General features: G+C 34.8%; 3 protein-coding genes across 4 annotated transcripts; all 3 read left to right on the forward strand.

The window, feature by feature from the left end:
* The first annotated feature begins 385 nt into the window (after positions 1-385).
* On the forward strand, positions 386-8009 carry Etf-QO (electron transfer flavoprotein-ubiquinone oxidoreductase). Its single transcript, XM_013316296.1, has 15 exons — positions 386-487; positions 849-953; positions 1315-1427; positions 1648-1846; positions 2293-2384; positions 2599-2758; positions 2855-2967; positions 3328-3547; positions 3814-3969; positions 4646-4770; positions 5149-5266; positions 5964-6071; positions 6411-6524; positions 6709-6783; positions 7303-8009. The coding sequence occupies exons 1-15, from the start codon at positions 454-456 to the stop codon at positions 7389-7391; spliced, it is 1821 nt and encodes a 606-aa protein (XP_013171750.1). The 5' UTR covers positions 386-453; the 3' UTR covers positions 7392-8009.
* A 923-nt stretch (positions 8010-8932) lies between these two features.
* On the forward strand, positions 8933-15973 carry LOC106120672 (uncharacterized). Of its 2 annotated transcripts, XM_013316038.1 has the most exons (7): positions 8933-9042; positions 12565-12681; positions 12945-13189; positions 13682-13922; positions 14273-14452; positions 15395-15466; positions 15748-15971. In XM_013316038.1, the coding sequence occupies exons 1-7, from the start codon at positions 9001-9003 to the stop codon at positions 15937-15939; spliced, it is 1089 nt and encodes a 362-aa protein (XP_013171492.1). In that variant the 5' UTR covers positions 8933-9000; the 3' UTR covers positions 15940-15971. The 2 variants fall into 2 exon arrangements, with proteins under 2 accessions (XP_013171492.1, XP_013171493.1); XM_013316039.1 differs by lacking the exon at positions 15395-15466 and having other exon boundaries at positions 15748-15973.
* A 363-nt stretch (positions 15974-16336) lies between these two features.
* LOC106120684 (uncharacterized) lies at positions 16337-19145 on the forward strand. Its single transcript, XM_013316052.1, has 5 exons — positions 16337-16462; positions 16651-16820; positions 17353-17524; positions 18411-18506; positions 19006-19145. The coding sequence occupies exons 1-5, from the start codon at positions 16418-16420 to the stop codon at positions 19141-19143; spliced, it is 621 nt and encodes a 206-aa protein (XP_013171506.1). The 5' UTR covers positions 16337-16417; the 3' UTR covers positions 19144-19145.
* Positions 19146-20486: the final 1341 nt, after the last annotated feature.

Genomic DNA, 20486 nt, shown 5'->3' on the forward strand with positions numbered 1-20486 from the left:
AAGCGAAATTGATCGTGCCTGAAAAAAAATATGAGGTAATACTTACCAGCTCAATTTGTGTAAAAAATAATTTAATAGTTTCTTGTCAAAATTCAACAATTAAGATTGAACTCGAGGGTAAAACATAACTTTTATGTTTAAATTCCCCGCCATTAATGAGAACAGAACACCTTGATAATAAACGTTTCATTTCACGAAAAATATGTTGTCCTTTATGTGAACATATTTTCAGTGAATAGTTTTTTTTTTTAATTAGGTATAGATAGTTTTACAAATAAAGTTATAAAACTGTTATATTTTAACTGTAGGTGGTAATATTGTTTTCTTGATAAAAAAAATTGAAAACCTTGCTTTTAGTTTTGACAGTGGGAAAGAGAAGGACACGTTCGCAGTCAAAATCAGTCGACAAGTCAGCGAATTGCATTCCGGAACGGAACGAATGTTGTTGTAAAGATGGCGACAGCGATTGTTAGTTCGGCTCGCAAGGGTAAATAAAATATTTTAATATGTATTTCTTACTTAAAAAGTTAATAATCATGTGTGATAACGTAATTCTCACAAGACTTTGTTAACCAACTAACGTAAATTAAAGTTCAATTTAACTTTAAAACTAAGTTATTATCGTCAGCTGTTTCGAGAAAAACTTTAAACTTTGTTTTTATTTTGTAGTTTATAGTTTGAAATTATTTTAATATTTGTTATTAGCAAGGACTTTGTGGACCATTACATTAATTAGAACACTTATGCAATGTCATAACAAATATCAAAGTTCAAAGTTCATTGATTGGTCTAATGTTTTGGTTTTTGTTTTTCAATAATCTTTTAAACAAATTCTTTTTATTTTTTAGTGGGGAGGCTAACAAATGCAGCCAGGAGGTTATATTCAGATGTTTATCCAAAAATAACCACCCATTATACTGTACATCCTCGTGATAAAGACCCAAGATGGAAAGGTGCGTGATAAATTCTTTAAAATTTTAGATAACATTATTTTACTTTACGAACATGTTTAAATTAATCAACGTCACTGTGCCCTATCTTTTTGTTTGAGTTAAATTGTTTAAACATTTGCCATTCGACTTTTTTTCGTATTTTAAATATGGCTCTGATAAGAGTTAACATTTCTTTTTAGAGTCAAGGTCAATCAAATAAATAAATGTATTATATCAGATGTTGTTAACCTTACAGTAGTATTCGATTATCCTAATAGTTTAACAACTAGAACATCATAGAAAAAGCTTTTTTTTCTAAAAGGTTAGAATCAATTAGCTGAAAAGTAAAAGTTAGTAAGATTTTCTTTATGTATTCACATAGAAATAAATATGGAGCGAGTGGCAGAAGAGACAGATATCCTTATCATTGGTGGAGGACCAGCAGGAATGGCCGCTGCTATCAGAGCAAGACAAATAGCAGAAGAAAAGGGGGCTGTAAGTAATAATGTTACAGTATAAGATAAAAAACAGTCAATCAATTTGTAATTAATAGCATTTTTTTTATTTACCGCTTACATGTTTCTAAGGCACCGGCCAGAATGTTTTAGTAACTTTTGTAGTGTGTTCATTGGACAACTGAAAAGGCTTGAAAGAAATATATTAAAAGTGTTTTCTTAGTTTTCAGTTATTAATATATAGATTTGAAATATTGCAGGAAGTAAGGGTTACCTTATTAGAAAAAGCGGCTGAAATTGGTGGTCATATATTGTCTGGAGCTTGCGTAGACCCAATAGCACTAAATGAACTTATCCCTGATTGGAAGGAGAAGGGTGCACCTCTTAACACGCCTGTTACTTCTGATAAATTTGGTTTACTTACAAAGAGTGGTAGGATTCCATTACCCGTGTTTCCAGGTATGTATTTGATTTATCTTTTTAATATTAACAAATGTAGTTCCATTTAATAGTTCATGTAAAAACTAGCTGTCGTCCGCGACTCTCATCACAGAATTAGAAAAAAACATAATTAGTACCCTATGTGTTCTTCCAGACTATGTTCTACATGTGTGCCAAATTTCATCAAAATATGTACAGCCGTTCCGGTGATACCTTCAAAGAAACATCCATTTAAACTTTCGAATTTGTAATATTAGTGAGATGAAAGATTTTTAAATGAAAATTAATTATTTAGCTTAAACAATGTTGTGTATAATTGTCATTTATTTAGTTTGTGGTTTTTTTTTTCTTTTATCTATTGTACTTTGCACTTATATTATCTAAACTACTTTATAAGAAACATATATTATTATCCTCTAACTTCTGTATCACAAAGAATACATACAAATAAATTTGTGTTCCAGGCTTACCTAATTACAATCATGGCAACTATGTAGTAAGATTGGGACATCTGGTGCGATGGCTCTCGGAACAAGCAGAGGCATTAGGAGCTGAGGTATTGCTTTTTTAATTTAATGATTATATCTATAAATTATCATAAACATTGACAAATAGAGAAAATCATAGATTTATAAGTAAATAGATATGTCAACAAATTAATACATTGCCAGCTTTAAATAAAATAGAAAAAATAACTTTGTTTCTTCGTCTTTTCTATTAAAAAATTATATGGAAACACTGTGTATTTGAACATTATGATTATTTTCAAGGTATGGCCAGGTTGCGCAGGCGCAGACCTCATATACCGAGATGACGGTTCCCTGAAAGGAGTAGCTACGGGTGACGTGGGTATAGCTAAAGATGGAAGCCCCAAAGATATGTTTGAAAGGGGCATGGAGTTTCATTCAAAAATAACTATATTTGCTGAAGGTTAGTTTATCTAAATAAATAAATAAATCTAGGCCTCAATCATCATCCCCTTAATACTTAAAAATTAGGAAAATTAATTCATTTTTTCTTTTTCAGGATGTCATGGACATCTAACAAAGATGCTTTCCAATAAGTTCAATTTAAGAGACAAAAGTGAACCTCAGTCTTACGGCATTGGACTTAAGGAACTGTGGGAAGTTAAACCAGAGGTAAGAATGTTCACTATTTTAACTTCACTATTCTTATTATTATTAGAAAAAAATTAGCATGTAATATGCGCATGTGCATCAAATACCGTCCCGTCAAGGTTCCGTCAACACCAGTCCACCATTTCCGGAGATTGCACGGAACAAACTCGGCTTTGTGGAAAGATATACATGCAGACAAAACTAAAAAAAATACATTATCTGTATTAAATATGATTTTTTCATGATATCACAACTGCTAATTCTATTTACTTACCTTACCTACCTACCTTAAGTTGTGACAAGGCCATAATCAACCACGCTGGCCCAGTGCGGGTTGGTTGACTTCAAACATGTCATTGAATTCATATTATTATTTTTCAGAATCACAAGCCCGGTTTAGTAGAACATACAATAGGCTGGCCTTTAGACAAGAATACATACGGGGGTTCCTTTATGTACCATCTTAATGTACCTGAAGGTGAAGCCCCTCTGGTAGCCGTGGGCTTTGTTGTGGGTCTGGACTATGTCAATCCATACCTCAGTCCGTTTAGAGAATTCCAAAGATTCAAATTGCATCCATATGTGAAGCCTATGTTTGAAGGTAAAATATCTATTTCAATATTATAAATGTGAAAGTTTATATGGATGGATGGATATGGAACTTGGTTAGAAGTTGTCTCAAGAATGGCTATAAGAATCTCGCTGAAATTTGGCACAGATATAGAACATAGTCTGAGAGAAAAACATAGGTTACTAATTTAAATTTTCTAAATGTTTTTTTTTTCTTAATTTTGAATATGATTTTAAAAAAGAGTGTTATGTTGTAGTCAGTTATTTTTTTTTATTAATTTTGTTTTTAAAACCTAGGTGGGACGCGTGTCGCGTACGGTGCACGTGCGCTGGTAGAAGGAGGCTGGCAATGTTTGCCCGTGCCAGTGTTCCCGGGTGGCTGTCTCATAGGAGACACAGCGGGATATCTCAACGTGCCCAGGATTAAAGGCACACATAATGCTATGAAGAGTGGTCAGTATTGTTTATATGTATTTAAATTTGTTGGATCCCGCTGACTTTTGAACAAACCGACTTAATGTTGGTTTCTGAAAACAAAATTCTTGTATGAAATATATCATCATGCCTGGCATTATCTTTGACAAAACAGAGATAACAATATGTTTTATACGGGGGTTTTTGGTCTCAGAAACCATCTATTAGCGAGTTCATGAATAAATTGTAATGTCATTAATTGTTTTTTGTATTGGAACTTTATTTTTGTAAAATTTTAAGTTTGTCTAAGTGTTGAGCGAGTGGACTGTATGTTGTAATGAAAGGCTGGTTGGTTGCTGATGATTGTAATAAGAATGAAAGTTGTACAAAATAGACAAAGATGATTGATGTGTCGGCGCGCGGAGTGCTGAAGCGCAACTGAAGGTCGCGGTGTGAGGGCGCGCGGGGCGGCGGGTGAGGTCTGGAAGGGACCCCCGCACTGCTTCCCCGCCGGTGGTGCCGTAGTACGGAACACTAAGTAAAAGGAGAAGAACATTGTAATTTTGTGGAAATAATCACAATATATGTATGTATAACTACATAATGATGTCAATTTTTTTTAATTTTTAAAATTTCGCTGCAAAATCTAAGAAATAATGTTTGTTAGCATTATTTTAATATTATTTTGGTACTTAATATAATTGTGTTGTAACAGGCATGCTGGCGGCTGAGTCTGCAATGGATCTGATCCTCTCAGGCGAGGCTACACATGATAAAGGCATTGTACCAATGCTGTATGAAGACAAACTGAAAGAATCATATGTATATAAGGAATTGAAGGTAAATTTATATGTTTTTAATACATAGAAAGGAAAATTATTAGAGAAATGTATTTATTGCCAAAGTTATTAAGTCAGAAGTTTCTATTTTGTCCGGGAAAGAAGTTTAAAATATGTTTATAACTATGAAATAATTTATAAACACTATAAGTCGTTCATTGGTCGAAAATCGACCTTAATTTCTTATATAAAAGATCAAAATTCTATAATTTTACTAATAATATTTCACGTGGACTATAACTGTGTCTTTCACCTTCATCAGTTCGCACAATATCTTTATTATCTTTTAAAAAGATTTCACGTAGTAATGATATTAAAGAAACGCAATTTTCCCATTTCTTTCATATATATTCAAATTATTTTTTACTTTAATTTCCAGCAAGTACGTAACTGTCGTCCGTCATTCCACACTAAGCTAGGTTTATACGGCGGCGTCGGCTACTCAGCATTCACCACGTTAGTCCGTGGTAAAGAACCTTGGACATTTAGTCATGGAGGTATGCTATTATTTAACTTAAAATTCTGTTACAAGACTGTACATTAAAAAAAACTTCCTAACTATTAAGAAAAATACCTATAATATTAATTTGAGGCAAATATCTTCTTAGTTTCTATCTTCATATAATATAAAAAAAGCCCAGTAAGAATAACATTTTCTTGGGTTTACTAATTAGTTGGCTCGCCCAGTGCAATACCACGACTACTCAGAAGATTTTGATGGAGGAGGGGACTCATAGTAAGGGGGATTATTCTCTTTCTGTGCGTCTCCTTCTTTGTCCATTAGGAGCAGTGGTCGTTTCGCTATTTGGGCGAATTATAGTGGCCGTATCATTTGCCACCTTATTACATAAAAATTATTGTTGAAATTAATGGTAACTAATTTGGAGCTTCGATGGCTCAGGGGTCAAGCACTTGACTTGTAATCTCCAGGTCCTCGGTTCGAATCCCGCCATATACCAATGTGTTTTTCGATTTCCCATTTTCATTTACATACACATTTATCGGACGTTCTAACGGCGAAGGAAGACATCTTGATGCTGCATATATCTGAGAAGAAATTCAATATGTGTGAAGTCAAACCGCACTGGGCCAGGTGGTTGACTATGGCCTAGTCACCCCTACCTTAGTTTAGGCTCCGAGCCTCTCAGTGGGGACTTATAGTGAGCTGATGATGATGATGTATATTAATTTCAGGTGCTGATCACGCTAGATTAAAGCCAGCTAAAGAATGTCAACCAATTGAATATCCTAAACCAGACGGAGTGGTCACATTTGATTTGTTATCGTCTGTCGCTTTAACTGGTATGTAAACTAACATTAATAATCAATTTTTTGTATGATACAATGCGTGCACAATAACATGATAGTCGAATCCAATGACGTCTTTTTCAGTTAAATTTACCGTGGGTTCTTGAAACCGAAATCTTTGTATAAAAAATAATTTCATCTCTGTCATTATGATTGACAAAACAGATATAACAATACGTTTTAAAGAATTAATTTGGTCTCAGAAACCCATGATTAGGGTTTATTCAAACTTTCAATACTGATATCATGATTTATTTCACTTAATTAAATTTGCAATTAAAAAAAGTCGATCAAAGTCGGGTTAGTTTCAAAATATTTTTTATTGTTTTTAAGGTACCAATCACGAAGCAGACCAGCCGCCGCATTTGACGTTAAAAGATGACTCTGTTCCAGTTAAAACAAATCTCACAGTTTTCGATGGTCCAGAAGGAAGATTCTGTCCTGCAGGTACATAAAAACCTATCAGATGATCAGACTCAATTTATCTATTTATTAAACTAATTTTACAAATATGCTGAAAGGTATTATAAAAAACATTAGAATTAAATTAAATAGTGTTAGTTTACTTTGTCCGTCAGTTTATAAAATCCCTAGTGAGATTATAAATGTTAATTTACAAATTTGAATACAGGTGTATATGAATTTGTACCAATGGAGACTGGAGAGGGACAGCGACTACAAATCAATGCTCAAAATTGTATACATTGTAAGTATTACTTCTTACTTCTTACTAATATTATAAATACGAATGTTTAGATGGATGGATGGATGTTTGTTTAAAGATATCTACAGAACCGCTGAAACGATCTCCATGAAATTTGACATACATAGAACATAGTCTGGAAGAACACATCGGCTACTAGTTTTGTTTTTTGATTCCACGTGTATAGAGTGGAGAGTCGGTGGCTCAGGGGTTTCAACACTTGACTTGTAATCTACAGGTCCTAGGTTCGAATCCCGCCATATACCAATGTATTCGATTTCCAATTTACATATGTACATTTATCAGACGTTCTTACGGTGAAGGAAAACATCTTGATGCTGCACATATCTGAGAAGAAATTCAAAGATATGTATGAAGTCAACGCACTTGGCCAGCGTGGTTGACTATGGCCTAGTCACTAACTTAGGGTAGGCTCCGAGCCCCTCAGTGGGGATGTATAGTAAGCTGATGATGTACAGAGTCATGGGCAAAGCTAGTAATGAATAAATTATATGTTTAAAGGTAAGACATGTGATATAAAGGATCCATCACAAAACATCAACTGGGTGGTGCCGGAGGGAGGCGGTGGACCTGCATACAACGGCATGTAATACATTTACATATTAAGTACAATTCAGTCATATTATGGAGATTTTTTTTAGTAAATTATGAATTACATTTTGTACCTCATATAGTAAACTGAACTGGTGAGAGGCGCTACTATCGCGGTTGGTTTCTGAGACCAAAATGTCATGCCTTTCATTATTTTTGACATAACAGAAATGATATGTTTTAAATTTTGGATTCAGAAACCCTCAGATATAGAAAATGACGTTAAACAGACAGATAAAGTACATATATAATGAGGATTTTATGTCATTTGGCATTGACATGGGGGCGCTAGTGAGCTAATTTAGTTTGACTTGTCTATTGTTCCAAAAATCTACAGCTTTCTTAGAAAATATGTATACCAATCATTTTTTATACTTTTTAACTTTTTACTTATGCCCACTGGTTCAGATAACCTTGATCTATACGCTTATGTTTATTTAATGTCTATTTCCACTAAGCGGTTAACGCGATTTATTAACATTCGCGCCAGTGGAAATTAAACATGCAACTTCTTACAAGAAATACAACTAATCCTTCATTTGTTAAGGAAAATGTTTTTTTTTCTATTAAAAATTGAGATCATGTATTTAGTTTTTTTTATGATTCTACAATTTTTTCTTGTATATTATATATTGAAAATAATAATAAAAAAAATTGGATTATTTTAATCTGCAGCTTGACCTTAAAGTTTACTTTTTTATTATGTATGTATATAAAAGGTGTGATTTTTAATATATTTACATAATTATAGTTTTAGAAACTTTTTTCTTAAGTTTTCTTAAAAGTGTTTGTTACTGTACATATTGAGAGCGTGATGAATGCGTTTTTGAATATTTTAAATTTAAATACTATTTTTTGTATGGATATAAAATAAATTAATATTAAAAACAATAAACAGTGTATCAAAGTAATAGTACATAAATGATCTTTTTCACTTTAGCGTTTATTTTTGATTAAAAAAATTAAAAAAAAATTGCGATATTTTCAATGGTGCTGACGAAATGTGTTCATAAGAAATGTATGTCAAAATAAATTGGTATTTATTGTGATTAAAATAAGGTCCTTTTTAGAATAAGTGTTGATTTTATATGACATCAATAAATCATATTTTATTATGAATTGTTTTTTTTATTGTGTAAAAAAATGCTTTATTTTGGAGTCGCAAGTCCTAATTATGAATGCGAAAGTTTGGATGGATGGATGGATCTTAGAAGGTATTATCGGAATGGCTTAACGGATCTGGATAAAATTTGGCATGTATGTAGAACATACTCTGGAAGAACACATAAGCTACTAATTAAGTTTTTTTTTAATTTCTCGTGGATGGAATGGCGGGTGACAGCTAGTTTTTAATAAAGATTTGAATGGCCTCGTTTTTAATTTTTATATGGTTATAATTTTTTTTTAATTTTTTAAGGAATAAGGATAGTTTTATTTATAAAAAAACATCAATTGAATTTCTTTGATTTTAATTCATGGCTTCATGGCTCTTTATCTGCTAAATAAAGATAACATATTCTCTTTGGTTTTCTTTCAAGTTTTGACACATTGTCTAAAATGTCAGAACTATTTATTTGGATTTGTTAAATTTTAAGTTTTTTTTTTATAATGATTTTATTTATATTCTTAGTCGTCGTGTTATGTGCGGTGGTATGTATTTACTACTTTACGATTAGCTATCGATCTTACTAATATTATAAATGCGAATGTTTAGATGGATGATTGTTTGAAGGTATCTCCAGAACGGCATACATTTACATACAGAATTTGGCATACATATAGAACATAGTCTAGAAGACATATGCTACTGTATTTTATTTATATTCCGCGCGGACGGAGTCGCGGGCGACAGCTAGTTGAGATATAAACTGATTATTCTTTACTTTTCCAAGTATTATATTTGGAGACGAGCATCGGTGGCTCAGTGGTCAAGCACTTGACTTGCAATCTGCAGGTCCTGGGTTCGAATCCCGCAATGTACCAATGTGTTTTTCGATTTCCAATTTACATATGTACATTTATCCGCCTTTTTACGGTGAAGGAAAACATCGTGATGCACATATCTGAGAAGAAATTTAAAGATATGTGTGAAGTCAATCAACCCGCACTTGGCCAGCGTGGTTGACTATGGCCTATTCACCCTTAACTTAGGGTAGGCTCCGAGCCCCTCGGTGGGGACGTATAGTGAGCTGATGATGATGACATTTGGCCTTACCTTCCATCAATAGTAGAAAATCCTAGTATTCTAGAAGAAATTCAATGTGTTATATCGTCCTTTGCCTAGCTTAGCCTATTGGAACTGACAGATTTTTGCTACTGACAGTTAATTCTCTGTTGTTACAAAAACATAACTCATGCTCGTTAATCAGAGGGATAGGCAGAGACCACGAACCATTGGCGTAGTCCGACACATCTCTTGCTTATTCTACGTTTAATTATTTGTTAATATAGATTACTTAGGCTTTCATTTATAATGTTATTTCCAAAATGTATAAATATTTTTGATATTTTTCTTTCAATCTTAATTTAAGTCTAATGAATGTTCCTTAGTATTAATATTTAAAAAAAGAATCTACAAAAAGCAGTCGACTTAAAATAAAAGTCGTAAAATATAAAAAGTTCACCCTTAGTCGGGGGCAGTTTAGTTTTCAGCCTCATAAAATTGTCAGCGCGCGGACTTTTTGCGGGAGACTGTAAATTCCTTTAAGTCACGAAACATTTTAAATCCTTCCGTTTTTAAAGGCGGAGAATAAAAAATGAATTTTAATTTGTAGTCGAAAGTTGAAGAACGGTTAATTTTCGGCATAGCACTTTGTTATGAACGATTGTGTTCTAACATAGACAATAATAAGTTTTGGATGAAACCTTATCCAATCACAGAAAAGTAAATAGAGGTATCTACAATATTACTAATATCATAAACTAGCTGTCGCCCGCGACTCCGTCCGCGCGGAATAAAAAAAATATAATTAGCATATGTGTTCTTTCAGACTATGTTCTATACGTTACCAAATTTTATCGAGATCCGGTCAGCCGTTCTAGAGACATCTTCAAACACCTATCCATCCATCCACATCACATCCATCTAAACATTCGCATTTATAATATTAGTAAGTTAAATAAAAAGCAGCTCTTCAAGGCATAAATTCGAAAAAAAATTAGAAAATAGTATCCTATGTCCGTCACTTGGCTCTAAGCTACATCCTCACCAATTTTCAACCATATCGGTAAAGCCGTTCTTGAGTTATAAATAGTGTAACTAATACGACTTTCTTTTATATATAGATGTGAAAGTATATAATAAGGTATCTCATGAACGGCTTAACGAATATCGATAAAATTTGGCATACATATAGAACATAGTCTGGAAGAACACATATGCTAATTACTTTTTTTTTTATTCCGCGCGGACGGAGTTGCGGTCACTAGTTTTCCTTACAAATACATGAGTTTTATATTAACAGACACATTCTCTACTATTTATGATAAGTACTATAAAAATGGTAGCCATATAAATATTCTGTCATCGGACGACACGACAGACCGCCAGGTTCCATCCAAACCATCTCGATGGCTGGCAATCCACAATCGTACGGTTTGCGCGAAACTTCCTGCCTCGCACAGCAGCGTTGTGGAATGGCCTGTCCTCGGCGGTATTTCCAAACCGCTACGACTTAGGGTCCTTCAAGTAGCGAGCTTATCACTATCTCAAAGGCCGGCAACGCATCTGCGGTTCCTCTGGTATAGCTGATGTCCATAGGCGTCGTTGAACACGTCGGTGTTCCCGCTGCTCGTTTGCCCCTTCTGTTATAAAAGAAAATAATACTATATTACTCGTATTCGTGTACTTCCTCTAAAAATACAATGTGAAACTTTCATAAGATTAATGTTTTATGTCTTAATATCAAATTTACTTGGGCTTAATTAAATTTAAGAAAATTACTCGAGCGCCGAGACGGAGGGAAACAAGTTGTTTTGAAATATTTCCTTGAAATAAAGTCTTATCCTTACACCTTGTTTTGGGTTTGGCCATTTAACATTTTTATGGTGGAAATTTATCTAAAGGAACCTCAAAAACTTTATTAAATTTACCCAGATATGTTTACAATAAATTATAGAATAAATAGCTATCGCCCGCGACTTCATGCGCAAGAAATTAACAATTAACTTAATTAGTAGTCCATGTGTTCTTCCAGACTATATTCTACATCAATGTCAAATTAACCGAGATATATGCAGCCGTTCTGGAGATACCTTCAAATATCCATCCATCTAAACATTCGCATTTATAATATTAGTAAGATAAGATAGTAAAATCATTATTAGAATATTTTTTCTAAGATAAAATTAAGTCTTGTCTATAAAGATAAACTTACTAGTAAGTCTTCAACGGACGTTTTCAATACAAAGCATGTTAAAACGAAACTCTTTAAATCTTAGTATATACTAAAGAAGAAAATATTCCAAATCATCATCGTCATCAGCTCACTATACGTCCCCACCGAGGGGCTCGGAGCCAACTAAATTACGGGTTATTAGGCCATAGTCAACCACGCCAAGTGCGGATTGGTCGACTTCACACATATTTGATTTACTTCTTAAATATGTGCAGGTTGCATCACGATGTTTTCCTTCAACGTAAGAACGTCGGATAAATGTACATATGTAAATCGGAAATAGAAAAACACCTTGGTACATGGCGGGATTCGCACCCACGACCTGCAGATTGCAATTTAAGTGCCACCGACGCTCAATAACATTCCAAATACAAGTAACCAATCGCCCGACTTACAAATTTATATCTACCTATACTTATAAAACAGTGAAGGTCATTAAAGCGTTTTATCTTGTCTCATTAACATTATTTCGTTTCAATTTCAATATAAAATAATATCAAAAACTCATTTGAGTTCTCGCTTCTCTTTCACGAGTCTGATAGAATTGAAAAAGTTTTTAATAAACGTAATATAATTCGAATTTCAAGCGGCCCATATCGTTCCACTTTTGTGCTTATCTTTTATTTATTTTACTTTGTTGTACAATAAACATTAAACGATTCCATTTTCAATTAAAATTACATTGTATGTAATGGTTTTGTTTCTAAATAACATGTTTGTAAAAAAGAATACACCTTTTAGTTTTAATTGCCAGGATCATTTTATTTATATACAGAATGCAAATAACGCGTCGACTCAAGACAAATGGGCAGTGACCAGAAAGAATTTAGTCTTCGATGATTCGAGACGCCTAGATCCGGTTAAATTAATTAATCGAAAATCCAGGCGCACGGTAAGATATTATCAGGAACACTGAGAACACTAAAAACTGATAAGGGCCGCCATACTGCTTCAAATTAGGTAGTGACATCCTAAGGTTAGAATTGGGCGATAAGAAGTTAACATTTGCATTACGAGGACCTTAGTTTGCAATCGCCACATTAGCCAAAGCATTGACAATTGCTTCAAGCAGTTCGTGTATGGCAGCCGTTAAAGCAATATTTTTTTGTGGGACAATTTATCTGCTTCTAAATTCTTATGTTTAAATTTGTCCAGGTTCAAGGGGAAGATTATTATTATGCTCCAGGCAATGTCACCCGGATGACATTATCTGGTATACAAGCATACCGGTCCGCGTTGACGCTGGACTGGCTGGCAGCTGAGGATACACGTCAGCGCGAGCTGGTGGCTGCTTATGAGACGGAGCCGTCCGCACCGGCTAGGATCATTACCACGGAATGTATTAACTACCCGAGACCTTCGTCTGGGAAGGTGGGGAAGTTGATGCTGGAACTGCTCAAGTAAGTTACTACCGCGCAGAGTCTAATAGTCACTTACTAATACCCTTAGTGTAGGTTTCTAATATACAAATATTGGGTCTTCTTTGGTGGTCTTAAAATTACTGGTTATTTAGGTTAGTCTTTTGTTGCTGAAAGGAAAAATTAGGTCTTTTCATTAGGAGGCAATCGAGAGTTTATTCCAATGAAAAGGATTACAGTGTTACCGACCTTTTTAAGCAAACAAGTGAAGTAGACATAGAGGTAAGGTTAGGAAATAAGCCGACGTTCCTACGCTTAAGGAAAACATCGTGATACCACCTGCACATATCTGCGAAGAGATTGATAGATATCTGTGAAGTCAACCCGCACTGGGTCAGCGTGGTTGACTATGGCCTAGTCACCTCTAACTTAGGGTCGGCTTCGAGCCCTTCAGTGGGGACGTATAGTGAAGTGATGCTGATGAATCTCAAAAATTCATCATCATGAACTAATATAAGTATGGATTTCTTTTAGGAATCTAGAAGGAGACGATGGTGTATTAGTACCAGAATTAATCCACGTGCTTGTACGCACAAAGCTACTAGTAGAAACGGCAATGTTGGACTCGGAGCCTGACCTTGAATCTTTGGTGAAGACGCCTATGATGATGATGGGGGAGCCCCACATCACCTTCCCGAGGATCCTGGCCATTGTGTGGATGTTGGTAACTGATACCAGCACGACTAGGAATAATGGATGGTGCCCTCTTTTAAAAGTAAGCCATTTTCTTAGTTAATCTTCAGTAAAACTTCGAAGTTAGTGTTGTTTGTTATTTAGGAAATAGGCGTAGATAAATAAGGGTTTTGTAAGTAGGAAAAAGAAAGCAGTTAACGTAGAAACATGTAAATGAAAGAAAATAAGGGAATGGGTGCTTCGTAATCTTGATAGCTTGATATCATGACACTTTCTGGATAAAAATATGTCTCCTAACAACATAACCTCAAAAATTAAAGTGGCTTTATTATCGGAGAACCGTGCATAAATTTTATTAAAAAAGTAATAAAAAGCTCTATAAGTAGCTTTAATTTGGAAATTTCTAGCACTTTGATATTAAACTTTTTTCAGGTTAATAAATATTTGATGTCTACCAAACCGACGGACATCGCGAAACATTTGCGTGTACTAGAGCCTGTGATAGCACGGGCGAGGTTTATTATGGAAGAATTTATACAAAATGTGACACCGCTCAATATGTTTCAGAAGCAAACTGAAGAAATTACACCAGTTAATGATTTTGATACTACGGTGAATATTTTTTTTTTATTTAAGTCAAAGAATAGTTTGTTTTTATCTACCATTTTGCTTTTTTCTTTTCAAGTATATGACAATATCTGACCAACGAGATTTTGGTATAAATTTAAATGTTTTTAATGATACTCCCATAACGAAGTAACGGTCCGAGCCGAGGTTCCTGAGGGTTTTAACAGTGGCAGAGCCCGTTTTAACATCTTTGCACGAATTGTCCCGGCTCGCTTGGTGAAATACCACGTTCACAGAGAAGACACGCCTCAAGTAGAAGCAATTCCGCGTGCAGTCTGATGAGTGCGTCCCGGAGGCCTAATTTAGTCCTTTTTCTCTACCTACTTTTTTTCTTATAAGGAAAGGATGGGAAGTGGAAGTGGACTTTCTGGATGAGAGGATGCATGAGAGAAAATATTTTGTGTCTGTGCATCCTCTCCTCCGTCGATTAAAGGTAGGCAACGCATATGCAATTGCGTATGTCTATGGGCAACGGTCACTTCACTATTTCAGCGATTTCAGGTGGCCACTCGCTCGTTTGCCACCTTACGATATAAAAAAAGGGAGCCCTCGAGCTTAGTTACTCTTAAACGAGGTTTAGGCTAAGTGCCATCTGCGGTCGGCCATCTCAAGCCCGGTAAAGCTGTGAACGCCTCCTCATGGCAAACAGTGGCAATTCAATCACAAAAAAAATGATTCTCCCATTCAAACACTTAACTTATCGCATGGAGGTTCACAAATGAATTGTGGATGGGAATGTTTGTTTATCCAGATGTGATAGACATGGTTTTTGTCTCATGACAACATTTTTTCATACAAAGCAAACTTTAATGGATAAGATTTTCTTCGAGAAAGAATAGAACAAGGCATTGTTATAAATAATTTCGTTAACTAAACAACAGATAATTTTATAAAAAGAAGGTCAATCAATCAATGTATTCCTTACAGCCCAAGGAATTGCCGGCTAATGAGAAAGGTGATAGTTTGGCTAAACTGCCTCGATCCAGCGGCGAAGATATGGTAAGGACACATTTGAAATATTATTATTAAAAGCTGCAATTTTTTACCCTATGCGATAAGTTAGGTTTTGAGGTTAGGTTCGGATAAGAGAAAATTTTAATTCCATGAGTTTTTATATTATACTTTCTGTTTTAAGATATCCATTTTATTCGAACTGTGACACCTAATTTTTTTAAATTTACATTAAAATTCTATAATATCACGAAACTTTTTACTTTTGTTTTCTTTTTATTCACCATAAAATATTTTATTGTCTCTTTTAATGTCTTATACATTTTCAGGAGCAATCAGAAGATCAAGACCAGCCTGAACTTCCCAGTCTGGAACCGGAGTACCCCAGTTCACCAGTGTTAGATCAGGCCCAACATGAAGCTGGATTTGCTCAGGATGAAACTGAAGGGGAAACTAAGAGTAACTCAGTTGCTATAAATGGATTAACACCACTTTTAACTGTGGTTTACGCTTTATTGTGATATTTTTGCAGTGTTTTTAATAAAAAAAAATTGGTGTTTAATTTATTTGTTTTACGATCCGGATGCTTATTTTAGTACTCTTCTCTTTTTCTTGTAAGAAAAGGATGGGAAAGGGAAGTGAATTTGATGTAAGAGGGGACGCATAGTAAGGGAAAATATTCTCTTTCTTTGCGTTTCATTCTTTGTCAATGCATCAGCAATTGTGGATGTCTAAGGAAGTCGATTTACCACTAAAAAGAAAAAATGGGGAAAATTATTTTTTTATAAACTTTTAGAACAGATAATAAATTTTTTTTCGACAAAGTTAATGTCATATTTTTTTAACCTTTTGATTATAAGATGTCAAATTGACATACTAACGTCAATCAAAAATATTTAACATGTCGTTTTTGTAATTTTATAAGTTTTTATATATTTGGTGTTAGGTTAAATGTTAAAATTATAATGTTAGTATCATGAGTAATATAATATTTCTGCGATGGGGATACGATCGCGTGTTTTATTGTTGTGCTTAGTTCTATTGGTAAGTAAACAATTTGTTTAAACTTTAAAATAATCGTAAAAGAGCATTTCATTTTAATGAATTTATTATGGAACTAAAACGAGGTTCTTAACAATGTCGTAAGATTATCTAACAGTAAAAATATATAATAGGAATTTGATTCCCGAATTAAAGTAAGGATGATATACTTTCGTTCTCGTTTATCGTAGACGTCAAATGTGTTTGGGGTGTGGCTAGTGAATACTGAAGTCACCGAACCAACAACCACCAGACGTCAAAACAGGCTGGTTAAGAGACAGGATGACATGGCGGACACATGTAGTCGAGTCAAGTCCACCCCAAGGGATATAGTGAGGCGTGTTTATGCAATAATGCCGTAGTAAGTATTGTTGAATAAACGTGTAAAATTACTTTGAATTCTTCACTGTAGCATTAACCCTTTCAACTAATACCGAAACACCGAGAAGTTTGCCAAGAACGTCTTATTAATAATGTTGCCCTCTTTCATGAATATAACTCTATTTTAACAGTGGTAGATCCCGCTTTAACATGTTCGCAAGAATTGGTCGGTTCGCCTGGTGCAATACCAAGACCTCATAGAAGACAGGCGTGAAGTGGAAGCAATTCCGCGTTCCGTCTGATAAGTATGGTACCGGGGGCCTAATTTTAGTCTTCTTGCCCTCTCCATCCTTTTTCTCATAAGTAAAGGATGGGAAGTGGAAGTGGAGGGCGTGCTTGGGAAGGGAAAGATTGTCTTTCTGTACATCCCCTTCGCCGTCGATTAAAGATAGGCAATGCTTATGCAATTGCGTACGTCTATGGGTTAGGTCGCTTCGCTATTTCAGCGATTTCAGGTAGCTCGCTCGTTTGCCACCTTATGATATAAAAAAATAATGTTATTTTATTAATAGTTTCGATAAAGACCACGCCAATACGGCGTTTTTACACAAGTATCGTGCGACTATCCACGGCATGTCAGAGGGAGAAGATCTATTGGATAGAGAGGCAGCACTCTACGCCTCTATACTCACGCCATTGGTCTTCTTGCAGCAGTACAGGGATACATGGTGTTTGTTGGAAAGAGTAAGTTGTTTAGAAATTTAATAACACGTCTTGGCGCGGAGACCAACAGTAAATGTCGTGCGGTCGCATATGACTGAGAAAGATTCACTTGATAGATCATCATCAGCTCATTATACGTCCCCACTGAGGTGCTCGGAGCCTACTCTGAGTTAGGGGTGATTAGGCTATAGTTAACCACGCTGGCCAAGTGCAGGTTGGTTGACTTCATACATTTCTTTGAATTCTCAAATATGTGCAGGTTGCATCACGATGTTTTCCTTCACCGTAAGAAGGTTGGTTAAATGTACATATGTAAATCGGAAATCGATAAACACATTAGTATGTACATGGCGGGATTCGAACCCAGGATCTGCAGATTGCAAGTCAAGTGCTTGACCACTGAGCCACCGACATGTTGGTGTTGGTAGATATGTTTTTGTAAAAATACAGAGTGTTTCTTAGGAAATGGATCAAAAGCTTTGTGTTGTTCGACACCTTGATCAATATCTAAAATCGGGTTTTCTGAATTTTCTGACAAACGAATAAATTGATTTTAAATCTATTAAAATATCCGAACATATATTGGATTTCAACAATAGATATTGGTGTTTTAAATCTCCACAAAGACTTAGATCCATCACTTAAAATGCATCGCACAGCCGCGTAAAAATACCGTATATAATATAATAATGTATCCTCAGCAGTATTTCCCAACAGTTACAACTTAGGGGTGTTCCAGTTCCAAGATCAGCAATGCATCGATGCAATTTATATTACACAATCCACTGCTCGATTTCCTCCTCTTAATAATTTAAAATACATCGCACTGTATGTTGTATACATCCTGTATACATTTTTGGAGAGTAGTATTAGGAATATACTTGAAATATATTTTTATATCACGCAGTTTCATCGAGCAGTTCGTCTTTATCAAATATCTCACCCGACTGAAAAGAGATCGTCCCTGAAGCTATTGCAGAACTTCAGGGCTGTCAACCAAAAGGTATGTTACAATTTACATTAGAATAAACGTAGTTTTGAAAACCCTATATTGAAATACATTGTTTCCTAAAATAAATTTTACCCTTTACGTTGTGCTTACAAAAGTTTAGATAATTGCAAACCGAATTAAACATAGGATGCCACTATGTTTTTTTTTGACTAAACACCTCTTTTTTTTTAAATAACAATAACGTACGTAATAAACCTAAATCGCCGGGTTTTGAAAATTTACGTTGCATTGTGTACGAAGGGCCTTAATTGCCTGAGATGATTATGCTAAAGGGAAGTAAACACCGTTGAACGTTTGCTTATTTATATTTGACTAGCTATCGCTCGTGACTCCGTCTTAACATAATTAACCTATGTGTTGTTCCAGACTATGTTGTATATGTGTGTTAAATTTTAACGAGATTCATGCAGCTGTTCTGGAGATACCTATTAATAAACATCCATCCATTTAAACTCGGCATTTATAATATTAGTAAAATGTTATTATACAGATCAGATCATTTATAATGGAGCTACCGGGCCGCAGAGTTGTGTCGAGAACTTCCGCCCCAATAGACAACGAAGAGGAAGAAATTCACGATAAGAAAGATATCAGATATCTCAAGGAGTTGATTAAAAATCTTGGTTGATTTGTCTAGTGTTTTATTATTTTTAATACCGGTCGCCGGCGACTCCGACCGCGCGGAATTAAAAAAGACAATTGTCTATGTGTTCTTCCAGACTATGTTCTATATTTATGCCAAATTTCATCAAAATCCGATTCCATAGCGAACTTCAAAAATGTATGGAGCTGACGCCTGATAATCACGTGGCTAATCTAAAGTTATTGTCAGTTCCATACCTTTTTGAAGTTCGCTATGGAATCGCGTTGGAGCGAATGCATTTTGTCTAATCACCTTGGTGTGTCGACCTGAGATTAGGCTTGGAAAAGGTTATAAATAGCAATTCCAATGCAATGCGCATTTTAATTTACGTTCAAGTAAGAAAGTCTTATCCATCTTGATTGTGATCCATCTTGCAGTCGGGATTGCAACGAGATTTAATTTGTTCAATGGATTAAGGCATTAAGAGTTTGGATTGGTTCAGGCTGCGGAGTGCGGCGAGTAAATCCTATCATTTATAATAATTTTAAAAAGTTTTCTTAAAAGTAAGTCTTAAGGGTTTAATTATTGGGTTTCGACGATTTATTTTGGTTGGGTACGAAGGGTCTTGCATGTACGACTCGTATGAATGTCTAACAAAATTAAATGATTGCTCACGACCCGACTAGCAATCTTAATATTAAACTTACATGACAACGCCTTGTAAAATACGCAGCTAGAGCCCGAAGTACATAAATATATGTACAGTCAGCGTCATATAGATCGTCACAGACAAGATATGCAAATATATAGGTACATCAAAAGTAATCAATTATATCGGTACAACAAAAGTCCTCAAAATAATAGATACATTCACCCTGCTCAAAAACATCGGTACATACACAGCTTCAAATATATGAGTACATGCAAGATGCTCATAAATATCGTAGCATCCACAGCGTCATAAGTAACGAAGCAGTCAAGGTGCTCAAAAATATCGGTACATTTGACAAAATTGAACTCTATCTCTATATACTTGTGATACAATTTGGAATAAACTACTTCTGTTACATTCATTTGACACTTTGCATCAAACCATTTTTCAAAATTTACTAAAAGTGTTCGACGCGGATGACAGATATTACATAGATAAAACCAACATCAAATTTAAGTTTGTCATCATATATGCTAGTTTGGTCTCGTGGCCTTACCGTTCGCCGCCGTTGGTACGTAAGTTCGGTGGTTCAAATCCCAAGCAACTTAATTTTTTTGATATTTAAACTTTTTAATTTTAATATCGAAGCACATGTAATTAAACTCTATCGCCGTAGTTATTAGGTACTTTTTGATATTGCCTTGGACTAATGAGTTTGAACGCTAAAGTACTTTTC

This window comes from Papilio xuthus, unplaced genomic scaffold, assembly GCF_000836235.2.
Source record: "Papilio xuthus unplaced genomic scaffold, Pxut_1.1 DF826949.1, whole genome shotgun sequence".
Taxonomy (NCBI): domain Eukaryota; kingdom Metazoa; phylum Arthropoda; class Insecta; order Lepidoptera; family Papilionidae; genus Papilio; species Papilio xuthus.